This window comes from Talpa europaea (assembly GCF_964194135.1).
Source record: "Talpa europaea genome assembly, chromosome: 15".
Classification (NCBI taxonomy): Eukaryota; Metazoa; Chordata; class Mammalia; order Eulipotyphla; family Talpidae; genus Talpa; species Talpa europaea.
This window is the reverse complement of record NC_140083.1, coordinates 55,163,322-55,188,190: the sequence shown is the minus strand read 5'-3', so window position 1 is coordinate 55,188,190 and position 24,869 is coordinate 55,163,322. Positions and strand designations below refer to the sequence as shown.

Below are 24,869 nucleotides of genomic sequence, written 5' to 3'. Positions count from 1 at the left end.
TAAGATGATTATTAGCTTACTCTTTGTGTCTTACTAGTTAGTAGCTCTGTGAATCTTAAGTTACTACCCATTGTCTTTGATATATATTTAAACTCACAATTATTTAATACATCTGTCTATCTGATATTCACTCAGTGTTGTATATGTAGAACTGTGTACAAGTCATCAAGTTAAACATTTTAGGCTAACTGAATATTTTGTTTAGTCAGAAAATCATTAAACTTTATAAAATATACTCTTTCCCTCTCTTTTTCAGAAGACATAAATGGTTTTTAATAATTTGGGTTTCTCTACAATATATTAACAATGGTTCTTTCTATATTTTATTTGATGGACAACTCTGAGACTCTGATGAGTACACTAGGACCTTTCTTAAGAAAAATAGATGATTTTCACCACCTTGAGTACGTTCCCAGATGCCTTGAAAACCTCTTTAGAGAGCCCAAGATAGGGACCTCCAAATTACTGCAAAATTAGTCCACAAGATAGCAGTACTCTCTATGTAAACATCAGTCAACCACTTCTTCATGTGTGAAAAATACTGAGTTAGTAAGGGGCCTCCCTGATGGTGTAAGAGGTTAAGACACAACCTGTGGACCCAGCCACAGCCACTGCAGCACAAGTTTGATCCCAGGCCAGGGAGCCACCCACATGGTACCGCAGACCTCTCCTGACTCGCCCGCTGCTCCCCTCAGCAGTGTATTTCAGTCAATCCGCCTGTTCTGTTGCCCACTCTGTCTCTGGTGAATCCTCTCACCCCCCACAACTCTGGCCTGTACCCCAGTTCTTGTATGCACAAATAAATAAATCTTAAAAAAAAAAAGAAAAATATCAAGTTAGTAACATAGATATCTCATAAAGATAAACATAAAATGCGGTCTTCAAGAGATAAGTCATTAATGGATTCTCCCTGTCCCCTGTATTTTATCACTGAAGTACAATGTAGGTGAACATGAACCATCCGTCATCAGTTTACCTCTTTGCAATGACTTTTCAACATGTGTTTTTGTGGTCTGTAAAGCCTGATTTTTGTCAAAAGTTATTGCAACTGCTGTGACTGTAACCTGGAATCATAAGAACAATATAATTAGCAAAATAACCACTGTCAAATTTACAACTTTTACCAATTTTTTAAATAAAATTTACAAATCCTTTTTCAGAACCATGAACAACTTATACTAGCTGGCTGATGGGCCTAGCCTGGTTAACATTCTCAACCAGAATTACACATACCCTCTGATATTCAAACAACCAAGGTCAACATGTATTCTAAACCTCAGTATTCAGAAGGAGCTCAAGAAACTTCTCTAAAAGATGGAGACTGGAGAAACTCCACATAAGCACACTTGCTACTGGACAGATCCCACAGCACACAGGTGGTCTACCTTTAGGTAACCAGAGTTCAGAAGAGCAAAATACACCATGTGGTTGATTCAATCAAAGATTTGAAAGCAAAACAGTTTATCTACTGAAGGAAAAACTGTAATACTGAAACAGATAAAAGCCAGAAGTCTTTAACAACAGATTGAATCTCAGTGAAATAAGGTAGACAAAAAATACTGTTTGTTCTCACTTATATGTGAGTCTAAAACAAGCCACATTCATCTAGAGGAGGGTGTGGCTGCAGGACCTACATGGGGGAGAGGAAATGAAGAGATGTTTGTCACAGGGTATAAATTTCCAGGGATTTCATGTGCAGCATGGTGATTATAGCTAACAGTATAGCATGTGTGTAAAGTTTCTAAGATAGTATATCTTAATGTTCTTAACACCCCCCCAAGTGGTAATTATTACATGAGGCAATGGAATTGTTAACTAGCTTTACTGTGGTAATCTCATTCCACTGTATACCTTTATCAGATCATCATGTTTGTGCACCTTAAGCATATACAATGGTATGTGTCAATTACATCTCAATAAAGCTGAGAAAAAACAGAGTGACTCTTAATTACCTGAATTAATTCATCTTCAGGCAGAGATACCGTAAAATTGACATGGCAAAGGCAGCAAGGGATCATAGACCGCAGTTTAAAATACAGGCTCTACAGAAGGAAAAAGAAAAATATCGGATGGTTTCACGTATAGCAGGAATATAGGGGAACCAAATAAAACATCAGTGTAAAAAAGTATTAATAGTATAAAGCACAACAAAGCAAAAACAGACAATTATAAATCAGAGACATATTGCAGGGGAGGAGGCGGGAGAGGGATCAGAGGGAAGGAGGGAGGAGCACAGGGGACTGAGGTGATGGTGCACGGGTGCATTGGTGAGGGAAACTCTATGGGGACTACACCTGAGGGGGTGGGGGGAAGCAAATATTGTTTAAAAATGAACAATGATGTAAAAAAAAAAACTAGAGAAGTAGAGGAAACATTGAAGGCAAAGAGAACTCTATGAACAAAGGGACACAGTTTTGGAAAGGTAGATGTTGAACACTAGCTGACTGGAGTACAGCTGTGCAAGGGACAGAGTAAGAGAGAATTATGGAAAAGTTGTTGAAGTCAGATTTATACTTCTTTAAAATCATATTAAATGTGTGGTTTTTATTGTGCAAACAGTTACAAACAATAAAGATTTTGAACTATAAAAAAAATTTAAAAATACAGGCTCCATACAATAGAAAACATTCATAATATAATTTCTTTTATTTAAAAAATGGATAAAAATCCACTTTTTAATGCACATTTGGATACTTTAAAGGATTAAATCACAAAAGTTACAGGGAAAAAAAGACTTTAAAATTACACCATACAATAATTTTTATGAAGTTTAAATCTATGAAATAACTTAAAATATAATTATTTTATAGTTTTTTAAGTTAAAATGGAGAGGAAAACTTGAACACTTTTCTCATGGAGTTAAGACTGATATGCAAATAAAAATAATATTTCTGTAGTGTATTCCTGATAGACACTTTCCTTTTCTTAATTCTTAGTTTTAATTAAAATAGAACATTCCTACCTTGAGCAAATTTTCACAGAGATCATTAAAGTTCTTATTGAGAGCTTGATTAGTCAGGTTAAGGCTGCTTAATCGGATTACTCTTACTGATGTGAACATCTAAATATGGAGAGATAAAACATGTTATCTTATTTTTTTAAATTTAAGTACTGTAACAGTTGATAAAACAGCCAGTAATGAACAATAATAACTAATGTGGCATGAAAAAGGGTAACATTTTTCAATAATTTATTAAAAAATACATATATTAAGAAGAAATTTGCTAAAAATAATTATATATATTTCCCAAAAATAAACAATGAAAGGTGTACCTGTATTTCAGAAGTCCAATTATTTATACCAGGCATAATTTCTGTATTGCAACTATAAAAGCCTGTCAAAATAAATCATAATTAAAGTTTATGGCAATATTTCATTTATTTTTGTGTTAAAGAATAGCATTTTTCAATTATTACACGAGGTTCTCCATGTATGAACCATTTATTATATTTTTGAAAATTAAATTTTTTAACTCTGTAACTGCAGAATAGAATAAATTATCTACCTTTTTTCATGTTTAAGCATAAAAAGATCGAAAATTAGTTCCACTTAACTTCTAAGGTTAAGTATTTTTAAACTGTGTGTTTTCAGCTTTAGAGCAGCAAGCATGTGAAGGACATGACATTGATAAATCCTTTAGAATAAAGTTAGTACTACAATAATTAATGAAATATAATATACAAAGCTAATCTCATCTCAAAGGTAACTGTTTTTTGTTCACCTGAGGGAGGAGGAACATCAGTAAGTAGAGAATGTACATCTTCCATAGCATCTGTGTCATCAATCTGAAAATAAAAATTAAAGCTATTAAATAAGTAGTAAATATATAACCCTTCCAAATTTTTAAGAATTTTTTACATTATTATTTATTAAATAGAAATATAAGCATCAAGGAAAAGTAGGGCTATTTTCTCTTAAGTTAAATGTAAAACTTAAAAAACTTCTGTCATCTGTAAAAGCATTCCATCATATTATAAATACTTCTAAGTGAAATATATTTATATAATAAATTTACTGAGTTTTTTAAAAAAGACCCTTTTCTCAAAACTTTTTGAGGGTATATTTCAAAAAAGAAAAAAATTATAAGCAATGACATCAATTTTCTTGAATTAATAAAATGTAACTTTAAAAAAAAACTTTTTACTAAAAACATAATTGCTCTATGAGAGACCTACATTGAGATAAATTTAACATATGCTTGAAAAAATAAGTCCAAATCCTGTTCGCCTACATTATGATACTCCAATGTGAGTATCCTGGCTCTGTGAAAATACCTGGCTGGACCTGATCGAATCTCATGCCTACATCTCAGTTTTAAGTTCTAAAGCACACTCTCCAAGTCCCCTCAAATCACCCTTTGGATTTAAAGAATCACTTTTGCTTCTTCATTGGAGCTACCCACAGTCATTCTTCAAGTCAATACTCCCTGAAATCCATCCCACATCTCAAGCCTTATCCAACCACAAACCTGTCTTTGTCCCATTGCTTCCTGAATCTGCACCTTGCCCTTGGTCTCCTGCCACATTTGATGCACTTCTGTTCTCCACTGAGCCAGGATCTTAGGGTTGGACAGACCAGCAATGCTCTAGACTAAACTTCAGCTAATGCTTAAAATCATCTGCAGAATTTGTTAAGCAGATTCCTGGACCCCACCTTGAAATTTTTACTAACCAGGTTTGAAGTAGGGGCCCAAGAATTTGATTTCTTACAAGTTCCCACATAACACTGACAGGTAGCCACACCACACTTTGAGCAGTGCTGCTAAACAGCACGTGGAACTTTTTACCTCCTCAACCTGACATAGTCTTTTACCAACCTCCATCTTTTCCCATTCTCACTGCAGGAAAAAAAATAGAGAAAAAGGCACAAATATATAGCCTGAGTTTCCTACAAAAGTACACTCTCACCTCAGGTAAGCCTCATGCATCCCCCACACCAACATCTCAATCACATTCATGGGGCACAGTTCTGGATTCTTCAAACCTCCAAGTCCCATCCCAGGACAACTCTATTATCAACTTCCCACTTCCCTGAGATCAAGACACCTGGCTTTTCCTCTCACTGGCATCTTACCAGAACACTTCTGAGTATCCTTATTTATTTTCCTTCCTTCATTATCAAAGGAAGATATTCTCTCTCTTACAAAGCCAACCAATCAATGGGGGAAGGTGAGGGAGAGATGTGTGAGGGAGGAGGCTCCACAAAACTTTCCTGCCACATTTATTCTCCAGGAAAGCTACTAAAATGTTCTGAGATTAATTTCATATGAAAGTTAAATTATATCTTCCAAATTCAGTAAGGAAACACTACACTATGAATTCACAGTGTTTACATTATACATGAAAATTTTATAATTATAGTAACCCATTATAACATATACAACAGATAATACAAAAAGAATAGTTCTTTAATTTCTAATTTAAATTCATTCAAGTCCACAGAAATAGCTCTAAAAGTTTACCATTTTAATTTTATTTAAACCCATACATTAACTTTTCCATGTGCATAAAATATACTACCAAGTTGATATTTTCAAGTTCGTTGCAATAACTATAATAAAATATTCTCTTGATAGCTATAATAGTTGCAAAGACAAGAAAGTATCACATCAATTTAGCATGTGACTGTAACAATGCACATCTTCTTTCAAAAACCTGAAGAAATTTGTTCAGTGCAATATACCTCCAAAACAAAAGCGTCTTTTTTTCCGTGTGAAAGGTCCAATTCTGTAACCTCATCAGAGCTTTCTGACTGAGATCTCAAAAGTCTTGAGCGCTGTCTAGGTTCTGGTATAGGTGATCCTATAATCTCTTCAGTTATCTCCTAAAAGAAAAATAACCTGGTTTATATCATATTAGACAGTCTTTTTTCAGTTGGGTTTTAAACTGTTATATTAATAGGTAACAAACTGAAGCTGGGGAAAGTCTGTACAATATATTCATAGCCTATATTTAAGTCTAACCTCTAATTAACTTTTTATAGAGCACATAGGTACTTCCTTTAATCAGTAATAGCACCTTGATGCACTTATCCAGAAACATATAGAACTGTCACAGACACACAGATACAGCAAGGAAATACTAGAATCTAATGTACACAGCAGACACTACAATGAATAATGGAATTGGCAGTCCTTTCAGCTCAGAGGTATTTTCTACATAGCATTTTAAAGTTCTAAGAGTCCATGTCCTCAGGCCTCCCTGGTGGCACAGGGGGTTGAGTGCAGCGCTGTGAAGCTCTCTGCAGCTTCTGTACCATGAGTTCGATCCCTGGCCAGGGAGCTACTCACATGGTGCAGCAGATCTCCTGACTCGCCCGCTGCTCCCCTCAGCAGTGTACTTCAGTCTATCTGCCTGTTCTGTTCCCCACTCTGTCTCTGGTATATCCTCTCACCTCCCATGCATCTGGCCTGTACCCCAGTTCTTGTAATCATAAATAAATAAATATTAAAAAAAAAAAATTGGGGCCTCCCTGGTGGTGCAAGGGGTTAAGCACTGCACTATGAAGCAATCTTCAGCCTCTTAGCACGTGTTCGATCCCTGGCCGGCCAGGGAGAAACCCACATAGCGCAGCAAACCTCTCCTGACTCACCTGCTGCTCCCCTTAGCAGTGTATTTCAGTACATCTGCCTGTCCTGTTCCCCACTCTGAAACTGGTGGATCCTCTCACCCCCCGCATCTCTGGCCTGTGCACCAGCTCTTGTATGCATAAATAAATAAATCTTTAAAAAAAAAAAAAAAGGGCCTCCCCTGGTGGCACAGCAGTTGAACGCTGGGCTGTGAAGCTGCCTGCAGCCTCTGCAGCACCAGTTCGATCCCCAGCCACCAGCGAGGGTCCCACACGGTGCGACTGACCTCTCCTGCCGCACCCACTGCTCCCCTCAGCAGTGTATTTCATCAGTCTGCCTGTTCTATTCCCCGCTCTGGCTCTGGTGAATTCTCTCACCCTCCAAGGCTTCTGACTGTACCCAGTGCTTGTATAAACAAATAAATAAATCTTAAAAAAAAAAAAAAAGAAAAAAGAATACATATAAAAAAAAAAGATTTATGTCCTCAAATAGGATTCTGATCTCTTATATTTTTTTCTAATCCAGTGGTAACTTTTCAAAGTGCCACATAATAAAATGTGGAATATGTGTAAGTATATTTAACACTTATATTTTGCATGTATTCAATGTGCAACTTATTAAGTTAAATAAACTCTGGTAGTTAGCAATAATAATCTTTTCGAGGTCAGTGTGTGGTATGAAACCTGTAAGAATTCATTTACTTTTATGTATTGTATAGCCAAAGGCCAGAACTAACTAGAAGTTCTAAATACCTGTTGGCCACAAAGAGTATCAGGAAATATGGATCTGTAAGCACAAATACAAAAGACATAGTCTGTCATTGCTGAAAGAGAGCTATCTTTAAAAAGGAAAAAAAAGGAAATCGTCAGAGAAAGATTTTTCCAACATATAGTTTCAAATGTTCATTGCAGAAGTATGCTAGTATATACCCTATATAAGACTAGCACCACACAGCTTTATGACATAGCTATCTATAGACAGTATAAATGGATACTTTCACATCTGTGTATCTTATTTGCACACAAGTCAAGCTGTCCTCTATCTGTGTGACAGGATACCTTATGGTAAAAACTGCACCAGTGAGGACGAACTGCAGTTCAGAGGCACCCACCTGAGTGAGGAGTCTGTCCAGGTCAGTTATTTGACTCACAGTGTGATGTTCTTCCCACTAATGCCACACATCTTTTTATAGTGTCAAAGCAATTTAAAATCACTGTATCATGCACCTAACAAATATAATTCTCCAGTATTTAATATATCTTAAATTCATAATGATGTTGCATCACTGGTACTGCCATTCTAAATGTTCTACACTGCTTTTATACCTTTGGATGATTGAATTATCTGCATTTCAGTAGTGCTGAACCTCAGCATTAGAAACACTATTCAATGTATTGAGAAAGAAATCCAATAGCAGCATTCACATAGTAGGGACTATCTTCCTAAGAAAAGCAACACTGTGATCCACAGTGAGGGCATACATTATTTAGAAAATTGAAAAGAGGACCTCCCCTGGTGGCGCAGGCAGTTGAGTGCAGTGCTTTGAAGCTGTTCGCAGCCTCTGCAGCACTGTTTCGATCCAGGCCGGCCAGCGAGGGTCCCACATGGCGGGGTGGACCTCTCCTGTCTCACCCGTTGCTCTCTTCAGCAGTGTATTTCGTCAGTCTGCCTGTTCTGTTCCCCGCTCTGTCTCTGGTGAATTCTCTCACCCTCCCGTGCATCTGGCCTGTACCCCAGTTCTTGTATAAATGAATAAATATATCTTAAAAAAAATCGAAAAGAAAGCAATGATATGAGTATCATATCATGTAGGAAGCTGGTAATTACCCTCATACCTTGGCTTTGTCAAATAAATTCTGAGATGTTATGCTAAAAGACTATTAGAGTCAAGAGCTATAATTAAAAAAAAGAAATTATAAGATTCACAAATTGATTACTCCTTTTGTGGAAACACAGTTATACTCCATATAATGAAATCCATATATTCTGAAATTTTAAAAAATCATAAGATTTATTCCCTCCTCTAAAAGATAGCAGTAAAGTAAAAGCTCAATAAATATTTATTGAATGAAGTAGCATACATCATTCTATTTAAATATGTCCCTGTCTTCAAGGGGCTTGTGTGGTAGGAAATGAAGAGAGACATGTGAAACCTCATCAATACTATGTCCCTGGCACTATGACAAAAGCACAGGCAGGTACAACAGGCACACAATGAGGTGGAAAGGGGCCAGTTCTCCCTGTGGTAGATCAGGATGGAATTAGAGTTATCAACACTGCTAAGAAACAGGGTTCAGTTCACACTGTAAAACTGATCATTGAGTCCTAACATAACAGTTTTCAAATCATTCTCCTCAATGGACATCAACAGTAGATATTCAAATATAAACCTACAATTACAAAAGAAAAATAACATATTGCAATACAAGCAGTCAGTGCAGTGTTGCAATGGAAACCCTTAATTTAACAAAGATGGCTTTCAAATATTTATGTATGAACACTTCGATATTTTTATTGAATTTAAAGCAGCTCTATAGCAGCACTGTTCAACAAAAATATAAAGCAAGTCTTAAGGTAATAAAGTAAAAAATATGGTATCAATTTAAAAAAAAAAAGTTGTTTTAAACTCAATATATCCATTTTCAACATGCTATCTATCCAAAAACACATTCATGAGGTATTTCACTTTCCTTTTTGTACTAAGCTTTCAAAATCCACTGTATATCTTAAACTTATGACACATCTCAATTTAGATCAGCCACACATCACGTGCTCAACAACCACACACAGCCAGTATCTATCACATGGAATAGCACAGCTCTAGCTAAAAACTTTAAAATTCCTCCTAGTTTAACAACTTTTCTAGAAAGTAGTGAATCTGAAGCTAGAATTCAGCTGCACACTATTCTAGAAGACCAACCAAAATTCACTATATACATAAAATTAAATTCTAATAAAAATGTTACTAATGTTGGCCACTTTCATTTTACTGAAGCATTTAATTATCAGAGACTCATAAAAACAAACAGCTTCCCTCTAAGACCAGCGGCACTCTCACTGCCTTCACACTGTGGCCATCAGGCTTCAGTAGAGCAGGTAGCACTGGGAGAGCTACTCCACTTTGATGAGAAGATGGACCATGGAAATAACTGGTAGGAAAATTATAAGAAGCTAAAACTGGAAAACTGTATTTTTTTCACATTTTTACTGTAGATAAGCAATCCTTTTTCCAAAAAAAAATTTAGACCATTCTAGTCATTCAATGAGGATTGAGAGGCTACTACCAGGAAAAAATGCCCGAGGCACTAGGAAGACAATCCTGGTGGGGCTTTATTCTACTGAGAGTAACAAGCAATAGACAAAATTCAAAACTACAAACAGAGATACACAGATATGAGTAACAGAAAACAATAAAACACTTAGGCAGATAGAATGTATCAAAAGTTGACAGCAGAATTATAATAAGGGCTGTTCCCCCTAAGAAGGAGACAGCTGAGCCAAGATATAAAGAGCAGTGAAAGGATGAATCATGAGGAGAGCCCATCTAAATAAAAAAATGTTTTATGTTCAAAAAAGATCATCTAAAAATAAAGTAATAACTAAACAACAACTTAATGTATCCACAGTGTAGATGTATTTTACTTACTGGAGGATTGATTTCATATAACTCTTTGTTCTTAGCAATCGTGTCATTGATCTTCTTTTGCATATGAGAAATATGCTGTTCATATGAGCCATCATTAGGAGTCTTTCCGGCAATCTGAATACCACCAGGCATTGGTAAAGCTGCTAAGTATACACCTGTGGCCGACTTGTAAACATAATGGAGAAGAAATCAGAAAAAAAAATCTAAAGAATAATGGTTATTGGGTTTCCTTGGTGACCTAAGGGTTAAGTCTCAGTGCTATCACCACTATGGCCTGGCTTGAGTTGGATCCCCGGCCAGGGAGCAACCCACATGGCACAGCAGACCTCTCCTGTCTCGCCCGTTGCTCCCCGTAGCAGTGTATTTCTGTAAATCAGCCTGTTCTGCTCCCCACTCTGTCTCTGGTGAATCCTCTCACTCCCCACCCCCTGCACCTCTGGCCTACACCCCAGGTCTTCTATGCAAAAAAAAAAAAGTCATTAAGTTTTCACATTTGGGAATACTAGGAGGAGGAGCCCTGCAGGGAAAAGTTCCTCAGCATCAGTGTATGCACAGGATATATGTGGGAAGGCAGAAAAAGGTTGGCTGCTTCTGGTACAGACCCTGGCAGGTAAGGGACAGTAGCAAACTTTCAAACTTTTTACCTTATGATTGTAAAAAATAAATTTATTGAAAAAAATAGTTTCTAAAAAGTAAGCTTTTCATGAATAAATATATAATCTACCTTTTAAGTGGCAAAGTAAGGGGAAACATTTACAAAGCAATGTGAAATCCAGAAAGGATAAGAAATTCACTCAAGATCACAGTCAACAAATGTGCAAGAAGAGATCTGAATCTGCTTCTCACTCTGAATCCACAAATTTTACACTACACCAGCCCACCCCCATAATTACTAAGATGAAAACTTTACTTGAGTCAGATTTAAATATTTAATTAAATGGTTATTAGTATTATTATTAAATGACTACAGTACTGCATACCATCAGTACTGGGAAATGATTAAGGGAAATGCAAACCAAGATAATATGTGCATGTGTGGGTATGTGTGTGTGTGTGTATATATATATATATATATATATATATATATACACACACATATACATACCTATGTGCATGTATGCTGACATGTTTATATAGCAAAGCAAAAAATATATAGAAATATAGATATCAAATTATTAACATCAAAAGTGAAATGGGGAAAAGAGAAAACAAGTTTTTTAACTCTGGATATTTTACATTTTCATATTTTTAAATTATCACTTGCCAGTTTTGCTAAAGTCCATCCTAAAAGGAATCTGACACTATGATGAAGTCTGTGCAGTATATGGAACTGCTCTCCAAGAGCTCTCCTGTTTGTGATTAGTGTCCATCCTGCATCATGCCCCAGACTAGGCATGACCTCCGTGCCTACTGCACTCTCCTGAACTGCATTCATTAATGAGACAACCAGTTCAGAATGGGCAAGAACACAAAACCTCTGGAAACAGATAGGCCTGGGCCAGAAAAACCAGTTTGAAAAATGTAACTGTATTGCTTCGGACAACTCTCAACCTATTACAGCATCCTTTTCTCCTCTTGTAAAGCAAAGATAATGCACATTCCTGTGGAGCAGCACAGTGCCACTCAGCAGAGATTAGCCATCATGGAAGCTACTCTAGAGACTTTGAGATTTAAGTGCACAAGTAAAAACACAGTGCCATGAGCATCACTGATGACCAAGAAGGGAAAGATGAGTAAGAATCAGGAAAGCAGCAGTGAAGGATTATACCAGATAACTGACTATTATCTGGGGCTCAAACAGCCTAAGAGTTTGCTACAGCTGGCACAACATATTATAAGCCTTTGAATAAGTTCTTAGTTCCTACAGACATGCATTAATAACTAACCTTGTATTCAGCCCAAATTGCATATTAATGTTACATTTTCACTATTAAGCAGGAGAGTGTTCAACCAATCAACAATAAACACCTTTTCCCCCAAATTAATGTAAATATTAACTATTTTAATTAAAATCATATTACTTCCTTTAATCATCAGAATTCTCTTTTGATAAGAAACTGTGATACCTAATCAGTTTATCATCACCATACAATTATCCCCTACATACAGAAATTTACACATTTGCTCTTATATAAAATCTACATTGCAAAAATCACAAAACAAAACCAAAACATCTAAACTTACCGCTAAGCCCATTAACATATTTTCACCCACTGTGATCTGAATTCTGAGTCCAAATAATGCATTCATTCCTTTGAGTTTTAGTTTATTCATTAGCTGAGTATGCACTTCATATTCCATAAATGGTAACAAATTACTGATAGCTGTGGCATTTGCTTCTGCCTGTGCTTTCTTTTTTAAGCGACATAACCTGTAATGAAAGTAATTTAGTAAGAGAATGGTATTCTTGATATACCTTAAGAAATGTCCAATATTTAGAACTTTCTTAAAGTGAGACAATATTTAATTGTTTCAAATGAGTTTATTAAGTTATATCATATAATCTTTTCCATCACCTATTCATTATACAGGCTTCTGCTAAAAGTCACAGTTCAATAAACAAAAAGAAAAAAATCTCAGGGCCTTCGTGGTGGTGCAAAGGGTTAAGTCTCAGCATTATGAAACAATCAGCAGCCACTGAAGCACGAGTTTGATCCCTGGCCAGGGAGCTAGCCCACAAGGTGCAGCAGACCTCTTCTGTCTTACCCACTGCTCTCCTCAGCAGTGTATTTCTGTCATTTTGCCAGTTCTGCTCCCCATTTTGTCTCTGGTGAATCCTCTCACCACCCCCCCCCAACATCTCTGGCCTACACCCTAGCTCTTGTGTGCATAAATAAATCTTAAAAAAAACCTCAAACTCTTAGAAATGAAATAAATATTGACCAAAATTACCAGAGAATGTAGGTTTCATAACTGCATGGAATCATAAAAAACTATTTTGTTTTGGGGGTATTGAAAAATCTAATAAATTTGAATTTCCCACTTTGTAACTTCAAGGACTACACAAAAGGGCCCTACAATAAACTAAGTCTCCAAAAGTCTATACTTTAATGATGAGGGTGTAATACCATTCAAGCATACTGAGTCACATCCCTCGCTTTCAAGAAGCTAATTATCTCTGTGGTAATAAACACTTGTACAAAACTTAAATGCTTAAATGTTTAAACTGCTTTTGCATTTAAACTTAGCATTTTATAAAGATAGTATTTTTCTTCCCGATTTCACTTATGATAAAATACAAGGCACACAGAATTGCCCATCCTGCCCAAGACATGCAGCTAGGAAACAGATAGATATTTGGAAATAAAGGGCTATTTCCAGTCATACCCCATACTCTTTCAGGGACCCCAAATATTGTTTCCACAAACATACCTGGCCTGAATAAGACAACCTTTCCCAATAACTGTGGCATCTACTGGGAGGTCTATTGTGGTAAAGAGAACATCAGGGACTTTTTGTTTCCTGCAGTTATAGCAATAGGTGAGATGAGCTGGAAATGGCATATTCAGTTCATCATATGGTATATGGCAGAACCCACAGCCTGCAGGCAGATTTTCTTCTAGCCTATTTGAATACATTGAGAAAAAATGTTAAGGCTTTTTGAAAATGTTTCAAAAACATACATTACATATATAGTACTTGCATACAAACTACACCACACTTTCCTCCACAGTAGATAAGAGTACCAACGTGACCAAAAAGAATTAGTAATGACTATGAAATCAGAACCATATACTTTCTTTTGAGAGGAAAAGCTTATACAATTATAAAATCATTTTGCATCAATGCATATGTTTGATGACTTATCACCTAACAAAAACTATTATCCCAAGGTTTTCACTTTGGTATTCAACACAAAAACAAGTGGTTGGATAGTAAAGGTTTATCTCCCTACTGGCTAGAAAATATAAGACAAATACAATCATAAAAAATTTCCTAAGCAAAAACTTTAGCCAATCTACCAATTTGAAAAAACATTAAGATTATAAACAAATATATCTACAAAGAAAAAAAGTACATGAAAAATAGACAGATCTATACTCTGTATAATCTCCAAAGACTGTTTGAACATTTCTGAGAAACCAAACACCTGTGTTTCATAAACAACATATATATAAACCACATGCCTCTTAGTCACTGTAAATGTTTGTTGTAACATGCTATTTATAAATTCATTTTAGAATGATTATTTTTTCATTCATTTAATTAAAGGAAACTAGGAGAACAGGAATGGAAACAGAGAGAAGCTACATGCAGAAATCCAGACTCTCATACAAACCATCTTCTGGGGCTCTGGAAAAAACATGGTTTCTCAGTTCTTTCTAGTAAGTAGTTCTTTAGTAGTAGTCTAATAAAGTAGTCCTTTAGAAGTTGGAACTTGCCAAGCATACACATTTTTTTCAAAAAGGGAAAGGAAACTCACAGGACACCTTCCTGGAAGCCTAGAAGCAAGGCTTTCTGCAGATTCTGCACATACATTATTTCACTGAATTTACACACTAACTCTCTAACTCAAATTACTGCCAGATATTATTCTTTTATTGCTGAGATGGCATTCTCTGTATTAGAAGAAATGGGGAAATCAGCAGATCTGAGTGAATTTGTGCGAGCCTGAGCAAATCATTTAACTTCTCAGAGCTACCTCTATGAAACAGGAATAACAGTATCTATCTACAAAGATTCCTTTTATTTTTTAAAATTAAGGAAGAAAAGGAATGCCCAGCAGACAGTGACAAGAATTATTCTACTTTGCCTGAAACCTACCTGAGATGCTAAGCAACTTGCTCAGTCATACTAAGAACTGAGCAGCAGACTTCATCTTTTAATTTCAATTTGAATCCAAAGCCCAAGTATTATGAGGGGTCACAAAAGGATGAGAACTGGAGCAGTTTTTAACTAAACAACTGACACAAATTTGAACTTAAGTGGTGTAACTTGTTAAGAAATAAAAAATAAAATGGCATTTTTGAAAGCATTTGAAATTTGCAATGTACAAATGGGACTCTCTGAATAGTGATATCACAGCGAATTTTCCTCTTCTACTCTCATAATTTTCAAGTTTTCTCAAGGAAACCCTAGTACTTCGTTAGCAGAAAAAAAGGGGTTTTTGTCTTTTACAAACAGATGGCATCTGTTACTCTGGAGAGCCACATCAAAGAATTCACTGTATCTATGCAAGTCACAGTACAAAGAAAAAAAAAAGCATGTTGCTTGGGACAGGTCACTGCTACATTGGCTTCTCTGTGCTCAAGAATGAAATCAACTGTGAAAGAACTCTCCTGCTGCACTAGGACAACTCACTGGAGAAGTCAGTTTTCTCGATAGAATATTCCAGTTGTTTAATATACTTCAAAATCGACCACCTTCACCTTCCTATTTATGATTTTAATGTCTTCGAATATAATAGGTCAAAGTTCACTTTTAATACCACCAGAAGAAGAAACTGACCAATATCTTCTGTTTGCCTCCCAAACTGAAAAAATCTTTTTTATTATATAAAGACTTGCAAATGTCTAGTATATCTGGTCTGACAAAGAATGTCTTCGCTTTTTTCCTTATTAAATACTAATGTAGTAAATACTGGGGAAAAAGCAAGTATGTACACTGGGGGATAAGGGACAATTAAAATTTACATTATCCAGGTAGACTGTGATACGAAACTACTCATTTTCTCTCTCCATCCATCCATCCATTCTGATACTTCATCTACTTGTGAAAAGCAGATTAAAGAGACCATGAATAAAATAAACTGAAAAGCAATCTCATTCCATCCAGAGCTTTCACTTCACTATTACATGTATTACAGCCATACTTCACTGTTTATAAAGCTTTTATATATAATTTTGGTAAAATACATTGCTTTATTTTACTAAATTAAGAATTTTCTTTGTAAAAATTTTTCACGACCTTTTTCTGTTTTGGAGGTGAGACAAAAGGAAAGGAAAAGTCAAATAAAATAAATTACTTCTCTACTGTGCCAAACTAAAAACTGTATACTTGAAATTCTTCATTCGGTAGTTATTTATGTCATAGTTATATATGACACTTATCAAGACACTGAAAAAAATAAAACATGCAATAAAGTGCAGAATCCAAGACTTCTTTGTTGCTATAGGTCAGTTAAAGTTCAGTAAAGTGTCTGGTCCTGATTATTAACTGTACCACTGTTACCCACCCTCACAGAGAAAAACCACCCTGGTTCTAAGGGAACAAAGTCCACCTCTCCTTTCTCTGCCCTAATGGAAAATAACCCCGGCTGCCATGACCACCTCTGTTCCAAACAGCCCTCCACGGTGCCATCCTGCAGAAATCTAGGGTTCAGTACAGCTGCCGTGCCGGATGCAGATAAAATACAGACCTCTTCACTAGGAGAGAAAAAAACACAAGTTCACATTGTTAGTCTCACTGTAAAAATGCTAAATATCAAAGTGATAATAAAGCTCATGATTTAAGTTCAAGTTTTACTATACTAAATATTACAGGATTACTCCCTTAACCTAGGTTAGAAAATAGCAGTAATGCTCTGCTATTAAAATAGAGGGCAAGCATTCTTTATTAAAAACTGTAATTAAAAGGCTAAGTATAATATATTCACAATAGATTGCTTTAAAATGTGGTAAAGCTGAAAGATTAGGATATTTAAAAATAAGTGTTAATCAAATATATTGTTGAATTCAGCAATGATCTATTGTAGAGTAATAAAGAACACTTCGAATGCTTATTAAATTTTATGAAAATTATTCTAAAATTAAAGCTATATAAATATCTGTATTGCTATAGCTTAATTTAAACTTAGTAAGTGTTTAAAAAATCCAAAATACACTAGAGTTAAAACTACATTTTTATATGATAAAAACCAATTTTCAAAAGAATTCTTTGAAACTCTTTATTACATTTCCCCCAACTTGAAGGCTATAGAAGTCATTAATCAAAACTATTACTGAATGGGATCATAGAAAATGAGGAAATGATAGCATAAGTGACTAAACACAGAAAACAAAGTATAAGTATACCAGAAACCTAAGAAATACTGAGAGAAATGGTCACTTGCTCTGTAAGGGAACAGTGAGAAGACAGGAAGAAAACCTGGAGCCAAGGAGGTATCTGAATCCAAGTTCCAGAAGAGCAGAAGTGCATTTCAAGTTCAATCCAGTAACAATGAAAGGGGTTAGAAAAAAATTAGTAAAATGGGATTAAAATACAAAGATTTTTTTGAGAGCTAAAGGAAAAAGAAGCTTGCATCTGATGAATTAAAACTTCTAAGTAAATTAATAGGACTCATTTCTATAAATGCCTCACAAAAATGTGACCTACCTCCAGGCACAGTGAATCTCACCTCTGGCCTCTTTCACAAGTTATTCTTTAAAAACTGAGCCTTACTGAGCCTTCTCCCTATGCGTTCACTCTTATTTTAAATAATTCACACTCGTGCACCAAGATTCAATTCAAGCATCAGCTATTTCACTGATACTTTCTTCCAATCCTACTTCCAATTTCCAGTCCTGTGGGACTCCCCAAAGCATCTGGGACATTGCTATATATTTCCTAACTCTCCAGTGAATGTGAATTTGATGGTAAGGATTGTCTTTTATTTATTTTTAAATTTAATTTATTTTTTTTTAATTTTCTTGCATCATTGTTCATTTTTATACATTAATTGGTTTCTCCCCTCAGAGAGACAACTGTCTTTTAAAACAGTGTTACAAGCTGACCACAGATCTGAGGCATATAGCAGCAGAGGGAGAAGGGGGCTCAAAACAGGAGGGAAGCGCACAAGGGAATATGGCGGTGTTTCATGGGTGATATGATGGTGGGAGAACTATGAGGACTATGAAAGAAAAAATAATCAATTGATTAATAAAAAGAGAAAAAATAAAATTCTGTCACTAGATATGAAAGTGTACAACTCTAAATCCAAAAATAAGGCAAGACTGCTAGGGAAGTAAGACAGGATAAGCATAAGAAAGCAGTTTAACAAGAGTAGACCAGCTTACCATGGGACTAGAACAATTCAAGTGTTTAATACACCGTGCACAAAGGAAAAGAAAGGACCCTCGGAAGATGAAGTAGCATGGTCTGTAATGTTAACATTTCTATAATCATTTTTCTCAAACAATGATCTTGCCAGAAGCACAAGAGAATTATACACATACTAGTTGGCTGTAAAAATTATCCTAGAAGGTGGGAAAACAAGAAAGCAGAAGGTCAAAGAGTTTCTAGATGATACCTATTACAAACTTTTGGAAGAGCTGATAGCTGGGTTAAAGGATAGCAGAGAGCAAGTCAGAACCAGAGTGAGGAAAGGAAAAACTCTTAGTTAAGAGAAGGATCAAAGTAGGTACAAGAATAAATGTAATGGTAGAAAAATTATTAAGTTGTGATTCAAGAGTGAAATTTCATAGTTTGAAATTTTAAACAAGGTAGTTACAAATAATATTTAGGTGTGAAGTATGGTTGAAAGTCAAGTAAGAATATAGGCCTTGAGGATGAAAAAGTTCAATGTCAGGCTGTCAGAACAAAGACAACCAACAAAGACTGCAGGAGATCACAGAGAGCTAAGTAAGGAAGGCAGGAGACTGTTTTGGAGGAAGAAAAGTCTGATCTGTGGAATGGCATGGACTTTAAAGGCATGGATAAAAGCTAAGAGAATACAAGTTCTTCCTTAACGTGGCAGAGTTAGTAACATAATTTGTTGGCAGGAGAAAGTTAAGTTACAGTTAGTAAAAAGCAAAATGAGTTTAGGGATGAACTTAAAAGACATATGAGAGTTAATTTACAATACAGATCAAGCATTCCAAAGACCCCAGTGGAATGAGAAGAGTAATAAACTGGAGTAGAGTGGGCCTACGGTTACTACTTGCTATGTGGCAGAATTACATTCTTATTTTAATCCTTCAATAACCTTAACTGATAGGTGGTATGATCTCAATTTCAATGTATAAATGGAAACTCAGAAGAGTAGAGTAACCTTCCCAAAGTTGCAGAACAATTAAGTGCAAAAGTGGCACATGAACTTGGGCCTAACAAACTCCAAAGCCCCCTCTTCCTGGAGCACTCCACTATCCCGTTTTTCTCCATATCATATCTGCAGAAAGTTTTCCCCCTTTCAGATGGCAATCTGTAAGTTACAGCATCTAGAAAATCAAGTCATTATTATCATTTACCAGATGCTAGTTGATTCACTGTAGCCCACTACAGCATGACAGCCTAATGCTTTAGCATGTGATTTTATTTCTTGTCTGATTTCTGCCCACCATGCATCGCGAGTTTCTGGTTCATCTGAAAAATAAATTTTAAATCAGTTCACTACTCAACACATATTGTCTATATAACAAGAAATGTTTAAAATAAATGTACTCTGGAAGACAAAATAGTGTCCCACACAGATTTTAAAACTTTAATCTTTAAAATGTTATTTCTCAAAAATCTTATTGACATTTTATTTAATGCTACTTCTCACAAAATTTAACATTTTAAACTTGATTGCTAGAAAACAATCTAGTCTTGTTTGCATTATTACTTTAAGGGGCATCTATAGGAATGTATTTTATTGGCTACAACTTAAAATGGAGACCCAGAGTTCCCAGATCCTAATCTTAAACTGAGAGAAGATCCTATGTGTCACCTCAGTGAGTGAACACCTTATGTTCACTCATATCCATAAATTTCATTTAAATTCAGATTTCATTTCATGGTCTCTATTTTACAACCCACTAGACTCTGGATTATCTCCAAGACAAAGATTATACTGTGTTAAAGAGAGAATGCCATCTGTAGTCACCAGTCCACAAGATGTGGGTTCTAAAAGAGAGGCAAGAAATAAAGGTACTAGGTAGTTTAAATAAAGGAAACAAATACATTGAAGAAATCAAATTATGTCATTACATAAGGAAAAATTTCAGATGGAATACTATAAACTCCATAATTAAGAAAATGCCTTACAACCACAGAATAGTATCTTATTACCAAAGGGGAGCCCAATATTGCTTATAATGGAGCATTATAAGTGGAACATCTGTCACACATACTTCCTGATCACTTGCGTTGAGCTGCAAACTAATGGTGAACAGCAGCTGCAAATTACAGTAACATTTTATGTGCAAAGATGATAAAAACAGAAAGTCTATAATCAGCATATCTTAATTTGTTTCTTTTTATGCCAATTCCACTGGAGACAATTTTTGAAATAGACAAAGTTTAAATCAACTCTAAATAGGATGCTAAGCGCCTATTGTAAATTTTCCACCTAAAAAGCACTCTTAAAATTAGAAATCAAACAATCCAAAAACTTTCTATTTTTGAATTGCAGCATATATCCAGTTTTCAAAATGCTTTTCAAAATAAGTAAAATAAGTAGTATTATACTCACTAGTAAAATATGAAGACAGCAAAGTAAGGAAAGGTTAAAGGGGCTGATATAGCTCATATTCCTATGGTGCTATTTTGTTTCCTCCACAGGGAGGAAAAAAGGGAGAAATGAGGAGATAAAAGTCAGAACTACAAATGATGCCAGCCATTTCTTGAATTACATTTTTGGATCCAAGAGAGAGCTACCCTAACGCCTTCTTTCAGAAGAAAAGAAAGAAATGCAGACTCCAGGAAACTGAGGAAAAGATCAAAGTATGAGATAAAAATGAAGGAAAAGAAATAGAAAGACTACAACACAGTGTTAGCAGTCAATCTTATGAATTAAGAAATGTGAGAGACAATTTGGTGGCCCTGTTCTGCAAACACACTAAGTGTTAAAAAATTTCTGCATATCCCTCATTCAAATATATACATTAACAGCACAAATACACTTTCAAATCCATTCCCTAAAGTGACTTTGTAGATCATAAGAAAAAACTACTAGTAGTTGCTCTAACCTATCAAACTATTTAGGAGTCTTCAAAAATAAACATTACAAATAATAATTAAAAATTCTCAGTTTAGAAAATAATTATTTTCCAGAAGGAAAAAAAAAGGAATAAAATTCAAAGTCTAACTTTCTTAAAAGCACTAGAAACCTGTTACTTGCTTTTTAAACCATTCTGGGTTTAAAGTACTATTTGCTAACACAAGTAGTTGTATGCTACATTTTTATAAAAATAGATCTTCTCACATTAGGCTTTCCTACATCTGTGCCACAAGTATTACATGATACTTTTCTTTTTTAAAAATAAAATTCACAGAAAGTAATCCATTATACTGTTTTATAAATTAATGAAAAATGAAGGAAGCTACTTATTTTTAGCTCAAAATATATTTACAAATGGCCAGCATGTCTAAATGGGAAAGTATGTAATAATAATTACTATGAAATACATGTAACCACATAAAATACAAAGTTTATTTATGTCAAACTTACCTTGATGTAACACATAAAATCAGATAATAAAACCAAACACTATGAAAGAATAAGTGGCTGATTTAAAAAAAAAACATAAAAACAAAAAGCTGAATGCAGCGCAAGTGGAGCATTCATATTCTTCTGACAAGTTCACAAGCAGCCTTTATTTTGACAATGAGCCACACAGTTGCACATGGGATGCCGTTGTTGGACTTAAAGTATTTACAAGTTGAATCAAAGATAAAGAGCTACGTAACATGGGAGCTAAGGAAGCAAATGGCATATGTCCACACTCCAAAGAATTTCTTAAATTTGGTTTTTGGCTGAAGCAAAAGCTCAAAGAACAAAGGATTTTGCAAAGCAGATTCAGCAGACAGGAGCCAGAAACAGTGGGTATCGTGGCGCATGCTTGGATCAAGTGACAGTACAGACTGAAAACTATGGCAGCTCACTGAAATGGTTACAGAAAGTAATGGCCCTGGATTCTAGGTGAAAGCAAGGCAAGCATACAGTAGGGAGCAGTTAGTCACAAACTAGTAATTGGATTAACAATCATCTACAACTGTAAGCCAGAAGCCAAAAGATGAATTTTTTGGCTATTAAATTTAGGGGTTGTTTAAAATAAAGATTAATCAATTATTTAATGTTTAAGAAAAATTATCTTTAAAGTCAGCATTATACTTATGCAAGAGATGAGTCAGAGAATATTCAAGTAGTAATTATGATTCAGCCTAATTTAATACAACTGAAAATTCAAAAATAGCACAGTATTTAATCCCTATAATGGAATTTTAAGGCCAACTACATCCTTATAGGAAATAACCTAGTAAATTTGGTTATTTGTTCTACAAAAAGAGAATGAGGAACTACCAAACTTATCTCAAAGGCAAAATAAAGAGTCTAGTTCAAAATGTTTGGCACTAATCCTGGCCATCCATGAAAGTGGACACAATTTAGTCATTTATATACAGCTGAGATGTGAAGGTCACAATTAATAAACATTTCAGAGATATCAAAAAAAAAATCTTCACCTCAAATACCATGCACCTTCCAATAATATATAGAATTATTTATAATTATTTTAAAAAAATCTTTTTTAGGAGATAATAAAAATTTCATCACTACACACATTATATCTATACTATTTATGTTCTTTTTTATGGGTCAGAACTCTTCATAGATAATATCACAAATCTTTGAATAAATCTTCCTAGTTATAAGCATGAACTGATATCTATACAAGTACCTCTCTGATATTTCTTAGGGGTAAAGTCTGCACACTTGGGTTGACATCACAATCCATTTTACTACTATTCCTTTTCTAGATCATGGCCATAGCTTGATATCTTGCCATCTTTTTAGCATTTTATCTTGTTTCTGAAATGCAGGTAAAGTGGTAAAGATTCCTAAAGTGACAGAAGTAGTTTATATCTCAGAAAGTGAAGAAATGAACTCAATCCTTTATGAAAATCAAACCTTTTGAGGTTTTAGGCAGACACTTCTAAGAAACACTGATTACCTAAAGGTTATTACCTATTTTTACAAAGCTCTGAGAGAAATAACTGACCCCTAGAGAATCTTTTGATCTGGATGAGTGGGGGAAAAAAAGAATGGGCAGTATTCAACCTAATTTTTAAATGAACAAAAGGAAATAAAGTATAGGTAGGATCAAATAAAAGTTTTAAAACAATGAGAATCCATTTTGTTAATGCACAGCATGAAGAGCCATGTTTTCAAATACCTAAAAGTAATATTTCAAATGAAAACCACCTTTTGAAGAAGATAAATTTTCCCAAATGAAGCAGAAATTGGAGATTTTTGGGTTTAGGGGAGTAGACAATCTCAACCTGGGTGGGGATACAGTTCAGAATAGAAAGAAGAGTGTCACAGAGAGGAAGTAATTTGCAAGTTCAGAGCAAACACCATGATGAAGCAACCTGGGATGGTGGACAGGATATAATCTATATTGGACCAAACTGGAGTCTTTACTATCTGTAAAAAAAAGTCAGTCACTTACTCCTTAATTGTGAAATTGCACTTTTTATTTATATAATGTAGCTGGGTGCCAGTTACACTATTTAAAAGGAAAATTATATATTGTATTTACATGTTACATTACATGCAATGTACATTATAATGTAAAGAATATTTGGTCACATTATATATATATAGATTTATAAAGAGTAAAATTTCACAATTAAGAAATAGATTACTTGTCTGGTCTTTTTCTACAGATAGTAAAAAATGATGAGTAATGAATATTCACTTGCATTACAAAGAGAAACTTATATAGTCCTGCTACATATGAAAAAACTTGCATACCATACATGCTGTTTACACGTTCTTGAACTCTACCTCTGAAAACTTATTAAAATACTGAAAACCAAAAGTTGTTTACCTACATTAGTCTTAGTTTTTTGCATAACTACTCATGAGTACCTCTCAAGTATAATAAAAAGAGTAATTGCTGAGATCACCAGGAGAATTCAAGTTCAGGAAAGCCTATCTCCATTTAACTACATGCACGCATGCATGCAAACACACAGAAGAGTAGCATAAGAAATAGCCTGAACTGGGTGTGTAATCAAGATGTCAGCTGGCTGAACAATGGCGTCCCCAGCCCTCAACATCATTGGAAGGTATTCCAATGAATGTCCACTGAATAAGAATTTTTTAATTGGAATTGGTGGGGGAGGCGGTTTAAATGAGCAGACTGATATGTATACCCCATAAGTATTTTCTTACATATCAGCCAATTCATATTTTGCTAAAATTAAGTATTTTTAAAGTGACTATTATACTTAAATTTTTAGGTTTTAACTATTGCCCTCAAAATAAGGTGCAGTTATCTAAACTGTAACTGATGACTGACAGAAAAAGAGTAAAACTTCTAAATTCAGAATACTAAATCTACAGCTTGCCTTATCACTAGGTAAAGCTCTATTTATTCTAAGATTGAGAAACTGTTTAAATAAAATTGTCCTAAAATCTAAGTTGTTGCAAAACACTAAGGGAAAAAAAATTTAAAGTAGCCTCAGAAACAAGTTATCAAATTTTAAATAAGCTGTTTACTAACTCAAGACTTAACATTCACTCTTAAAAATATTGTTTAAGTCTAGAAATTTCAAACTAGTACTTTACAAACCATATTACATAATTACTTATTTCCTCGTATCACTTCCTAAAAAAAAAAAAAAACTATACTGACATGAACTGTATACAAAGAAAGAATAATAACACTTTCCTCAACTACACTGATTTTAAAACTATTGTGAGGTATTAAGAAATATTTTTAGTGCTTAACTCAGGAAAAAAAAAAATCACA

At 34.8% G+C, this 24,869-nt stretch overlaps 1 protein-coding gene across 22 annotated transcripts in view; it reads right to left on the bottom strand.

Moving 5' to 3' along the window:
- Positions 1-24,869, bottom strand: part of C2CD5 (C2 calcium dependent domain containing 5) — a gene marked incomplete at both ends in the record, with an annotated part of 87,107 nt that overhangs the window by 15,637 nt on the left and 46,601 nt on the right. For all 22 annotated transcript variants that reach the window (XM_084255225.1, XM_084255235.1, XM_084255232.1 and 19 more), the window contains 11 exons: positions 977-1,064; positions 1,953-2,042; positions 2,963-3,061; positions 3,274-3,335; positions 3,723-3,786; positions 5,684-5,824; positions 10,216-10,380; positions 12,400-12,586; positions 13,588-13,779; positions 16,485-16,580; positions 19,380-19,494. In XM_084255225.1, the coding sequence (XP_084111351.1) occupies positions 977-1,064; positions 1,953-2,042; positions 2,963-3,061; positions 3,274-3,335; positions 3,723-3,786; positions 5,684-5,824; positions 10,216-10,380; positions 12,400-12,586; positions 13,588-13,779; positions 16,485-16,580; positions 19,380-19,494 (1,299 nt within the window). The remainder of the gene's footprint in view (positions 1-976; positions 1,065-1,952; positions 2,043-2,962; positions 3,062-3,273; positions 3,336-3,722; positions 3,787-5,683; positions 5,825-10,215; positions 10,381-12,399; positions 12,587-13,587; positions 13,780-16,484; positions 16,581-19,379; positions 19,495-24,869) is intronic.